The 5,322-nt window shown below is 42.5% G+C and overlaps 1 protein-coding gene across 2 annotated transcripts; it reads left to right on the top strand.

Annotated features, from left to right (window-relative positions):
- The first annotated feature begins 1,128 nt into the window (after positions 1-1,128).
- Positions 1,129-4,024, top strand: LOC147437065 (uncharacterized). Of its 2 annotated transcripts, XM_086485835.1 has the most exons (5): positions 1,129-1,209; positions 1,581-1,888; positions 2,318-2,416; positions 2,606-2,719; positions 3,782-4,024. In XM_086485835.1, the coding sequence occupies exons 2-5, from the start codon at positions 1,595-1,597 to the stop codon at positions 3,929-3,931; spliced, it is 657 nt and encodes a 218-aa protein (XP_086341961.1). In that variant the 5' UTR covers positions 1,129-1,209; positions 1,581-1,594; the 3' UTR covers positions 3,932-4,024. The 2 variants fall into 2 exon arrangements, with proteins under 2 accessions (XP_086341961.1, XP_086341960.1); XM_086485834.1 differs by lacking the exon at positions 1,129-1,209 and having other exon boundaries at positions 1,219-1,888.
- Positions 4,025-5,322: the final 1,298 nt, after the last annotated feature.

The raw sequence follows: 5,322 nt of genomic DNA, 5'->3' as shown, positions 1-5,322 counted from the left end.
ACTCATCAAGTGAAGCACTCTGTACATAGCTCACTACCGTCAAAAGGGATACCTATGGCCAGATGGTTCATGTTGCTAATTTGGTAATTTCTCATGTTGTGACCGAAACAATTTTCTGTGCTTTAGACTGAAGAATCCTCCAGCATACATTAGCACTGCCTGACAGCAGTAAATTAGTTCACAACTTTGACTGAATAATACTTTGTTTCTTCATGGACTTGATAGCTACGCACAATGCTAGTTTGATTGTCCGCATGTGTACATCAGTGACTTGCCAAAAAATCTGGACATGAAAGTAAATTTAGCTTTCTTTCTAGGGAAACACGTCTGATTCGGAAGGGCTAGGGGAGGTGAAAAAAATATTGCTGGCCTGAATCAAAACTTGAGGACTTCTACTATATGCCCTTAATTTGTCAATGCTAGTTTGATTGTCTGCATGTGTACATCAGTGACTTGCCACCAAAAATCTGGACACAAAAGCAAACATAGCTTCTTTCTAGGGAAATACGTCTGATCCAGAAGGGCTAGGGGAGGTGAAAAAATGGTGCTGGCCTAAATCAAAACTTGAGGACTTCTACTCTATGCCTTTAATATGTCTATGTAGGTGAATATTCCCATCCATGTCAACATCTTGCATAAGAGCATAGAGAGAGAGAGAGAGACTACCTGTCGCTCAGCTACTTGTTGTCTGCTCGCTTGAGATCGCTCCCGCTGCTCGCACATGAGATTGTTGGCTGCTCGTTGGTTTTAGACGGCTAGAGAGAGAGAGAGAGAGAGAGAGAGAGAGAGAGAGAGACTACCTGTCGTTGGGCTGCTTGGTGATTGCTGGCTCTATCGCTCCGCTGCTTGTTGGTTGCTTCGTTACTCGTTAAGGCTGGCGGGGATTTAAAAAGCTAACTTTGTCAACGATTTAAAAAGCAAGATTGTAAAAATAGCAGGTAGAGCAGCCACGTGGGTTACCGAGAGGGCAACATTGCGATTTTTCCTTCTACGCTAATGAAGTAAAAAACCACGCACAAATTGTGTTACAACTAGAGGTTGCCAATTTGTCTAGATACCTGCACATAGAGGAGGGAGAGTAGTCTTGCGAAAGTTTTATTTGAATGCCCGCCAGCTTCTTGATATTCATTTGTTTAGTCGACACTACTACTAGGCACCAAATGGCAAAACTTTCTCATGCATGACGGCGATGATGGGCAGAAGCTTGCAGTAGTCTCTCTCTCTCTCTCTCTCTTTCTCTCTGACCTCCACCGATTCCTTTCTTGATTGCATTTTCTCGTCCAATTTACCTGCTTTGTTCTGCTTTTCGCCCAAAGAAGAGAGCAAACAGGCCAATCTGCCTCTCTTTCTTGAAAGAAAGCGGTGTGCGTGTTTGTGTTTGGATGTGGGTGTTTGAGCGCACCACAGATGCGCCAAAGCTGCATATAGAGGTTTCTTGGAAGTGAAGGAGGGCTGTGTGTGTGTGTGTGTGTGTGTGTGTGTGTGTGTGTGTGTGTGTGTGTGTGTGAGAGAGAGAGAGAGAGAGAGAGAGAGAGAGGGAGAAAGAAAGAGAGAGATGCAGAGTCCCAAACCTCCTCCAGCCATAGCTGGAACAATGGTGCATGCCCAAAACGGAGCTCTGGTGGCAACTTCATCGCCAGCAAACGGCAGCAGCACGACTCTCTTCCAGGACTCCAAATCTGGCCGCCTCTCGGCGAACAGCCCCTCCTCTCTTGGAGGGCACAAACTCAACATTGCCCCAGCGGGCGCTAGCTCTGCCTCCATGAAGCCGCATAACGAAAAAGCAGAGGCCTTTGCAGAAGCTCATCGATATCGGGTGGAGACGGAGGCACATGCTTACCGGGAGGCCGAGTCCAGAAAGGTTGAAGCAAGAGTGCAGAAAAACCTTGTGAGTGTGCTTTTGTATATGCACGGGTTAAAATCTGCACAACATGATTGTGGACAAGTAATTGGCTGATTTGCCTGTTTTTTGTGCATGTCTATGCATACAATTCCTGCTTTTGTAGACATGCACATATGTGGGGATCATTCTATGCATATCCTGCTTTTGTATACATGCACATGTCTAGGGATCATTGCCATGCAGGTCTATGCATTCCTGCTTTTATATGCATGCGCATACGTGCGGATCATTCTCAGATTGATTAGGTTGAAAGGCCTTCTTGGGCAAAAATTATCCTTGTATTCAGCTGCCTACAACAAGCGTTGGCAGAGGAGCTCTCACATTTTTTGCGCCCCGAGTGCACGTTGCAGTCTTGTAAAACTCTCACCAGCACATGCAAAGAAGGCTGACATGGTAAAATGTGTGATGCACCAGGCAAAGGCAGAGAGGCAAAAGCTTCACGATGAATCACGGGCTTTAGAGGCGAAACAACGGGAGGAGCAGAGAGCAGAGCAAGTAATAAGAAATGCGAGGGTATGTTCTTTGTCATTCTTTTTCAATGATATGCGCAGGTTTTCTGTTTTCTCCCAAGATCTTGCAACATCTGTCCTATTTTGGTATCGGTGTGCTATTTGATTTGGTTCCTAAAAAAGCCAGGAATGTTTCCTTCTTTTAAACCCATCTACAGTAAGCAAGACATCGAATGCTTTGCCTCTTTTCCAGGTGAAGGCTGAGCGGGTGATTGCCAAGGCTCAAGAGCAGGCCAACAGGATCAATTCGAGAGCCCAGGAGGAGACGGAAAAGGCTATAGCAGATGCCTATACAAAGGCTGAGAGGGTAAGTAGTCACATTGTATCTTGCTTTTGAATAAAAGTAGTGAACTACAGAGGATTAACATGCTTGATGATTCAAGGCTTGTGTGGTATATACAAGAAGTTTTGGACAAATTCTCACAATAATTCCCACATTATGACTTAACTCAACATCATGAGCTTCTGTGAGGGAGGCACGACATACCTAGCTAGGTACGATTGGGGGCAGGGGACCGCCGGCCCGGGGGGGGGGGGGGGGGGGGGTTGCCTGCTCCCAATCGTACCTAGCTAGGTATGCGGTGCCTCCCAAGTAGAAGTTCATGATGTTATGCATTGTATGAAAAACATTGAAAAAGGCTCCCTTTTCCTACATGAGAAAATTTCTAAATCTTCTCGCGTAGCTCATGGACGTGCACGCACATGTCTTTGGCAGGTCATAAGTAAATGATTGAATATTTAATCCTTGAGCTTGCTTTCTTTTTTTTGCAATCTCAACATGACAAATTATTCAGTGAGCAAATTGCACATATATACACACACACACACATATACATACACACACACACACACACACACACACATATATATATATATTATAAAACCTTCATATGGAAAATTGACTATATTGGAAGGCTTTTACACTAAATTTCTCTATAGTATGCCCGTCTTAATCTTTTTTCTAAAGTTTTGAAAAACCACGCATGGAAAATTTTAGAGGTAAATTGACTATATTTGAAGGTTTTTTAATTTTGTAGGTTTTTGTCACCTCAGTCTAAAATTTAAAGGCAAATTTTACAATTTTCCTGCGGGATTACACGAGATAATAATGTGTTGGCCTCTTTTTCAATCAAATGTTAAGCGTTTTGGCCTCTCTTATATCTGGTAAGTTCAGACTTTTTTGACCTCATGAAAGCATATATAGCATTCCAATACATGACAAGTCCTTGATTTCAACCATGCTTTTCCATGCTTCCATAATCGTATGTGTTTGCCATATGAAAATTCTATGTTGGAGCAAGTGGGCCGCATTTGTAGTCAGTCACATTGCTTCATCTCAATGATTACCTCATGTCTCCATGTTTCGTAGTTGAAAGCGGAAATTGAAGAGACCAAGAAGAAAGAGCTTGCGGAGATCACTGATCGAGTTCAGCATATGATAGCGGTGGGCGAGCTTCCGACCATAGAATACAAAGGAGTCGTCCAAAGGATGAAAGCTAGCTTTGTTTGCCACACTTGAAATGCCTTACTCTCTTATCCTTTACTCCCCACGTATACGGGGGAGACATAGATTCAATGCTACAAGCTTAACAATAAAGACCAGTCTTGCTCATGTGTGCGCCATTTATTTACCATTCATGAATTTCATATCTTTGAACTAATGGTAGTCCATTGTTGCAAGAGTATTACAGACAAGCTCTCTCTCTCTCTCTCTCTCTCTCTCTCTCTCTCTCTCTCATTTGTAAAGAAGGATTGAAGAAATGATTTCTTGGAGTAACTTTTGTGTAGAGAAGGAAAATTCTATATTCAATAGGAAAATCTTATGCCAATAAAAAAAGAGTAAATTTTGAGAGGAGATTACTTGTCATTTAACTTTGAGCTAGTCATTTTTCAATTTTGAGACAATTTGAACATCAGTCTATGTACTATGTCTAGGGATGCAACTCCAAAAATTATAAGTGTACAAGTGAGTTCAAAATAAGGGGTGTTTGATTTGATATATATTTAAAAACTTAAGAGGATTCCTCTAAATTTTTATTGTATTTAGGTTACAAAATACAAATTTTGATTTTGGTTACAAAATCAAATTTTTATTGTATTTTGCAATAAAACTCATAAGTTTCTCAAGAGAAACCAAGGATTTAATATTTACGTAATTATGAAAAAAATTGTGTGATCACAAGGTCCTATTGACACATCAGAGCAACCTGAAAACCCACAAAAAGTCCGTCAGGCAATTCAGTTTTCCTTGCGAGTTTGTCGAGAAAGCCCAATTGCCTAGTGAGCCCGTAAAATATAATATATATATAGAGCCCCGATCGGGTCCGTTGGGTGTTATTCCTTGATCCACCTTGTGTGTGTGTGTGTGTGTGTGTGTGTGTGTGTGTGTGTGTGAGAGAGAGAGAGAGAGAGAGAGAGAGACAGATAGAGTTTGACAATCGCCTTCGTAGGTACGTCAAGAGGAGAGGAAGAGGGGGTCGTGTGGGAGCGTGCTCTGCGTCGCAGTGCACGATAGGAATAGAGTATCCGACCACACGATCCGGGTATGTGTTGTGTGTGTGTATGCGTCGTGTGGTAGCGTACCTTTTGTTGTATTGTGCGATAGTTATAAGGTACCTTACCACACAATGGGAGTGTGTGCGTAAGCTGTTCTACGGAACAATGCTTACCACAGGGTATCACCTTGGTGACGTTGGGAATATGGTTGGGAATATGGTGTCCTTGTGGTATGGTAAGTATTGGCTCACTGTTTGGGCACTACATCGGTAATGCGGTGATTCTAGTATTTTTATGGTGGGTAAACTTCCCTTCCCCTTTTCAAAAAAACATATGGGCATCGATCGATAATGCGGTTACATGATGCTCGTATGCAACTCGATCGGTAATGCGATTATTGAGTGTCGTTTGTTA

The sequence above is a fragment of the Adiantum capillus-veneris genome, chromosome 17, assembly GCF_014529385.1.
Source record: "Adiantum capillus-veneris isolate H3 chromosome 17, ASM1452938v2, whole genome shotgun sequence".
NCBI lineage: Eukaryota > Viridiplantae > Streptophyta > Polypodiopsida > Polypodiales > Pteridaceae > Adiantum > Adiantum capillus-veneris.
The sequence above is the reverse complement of the archived record's forward strand: the minus strand, read 5'-3'. Positions and strand labels throughout refer to the sequence as shown.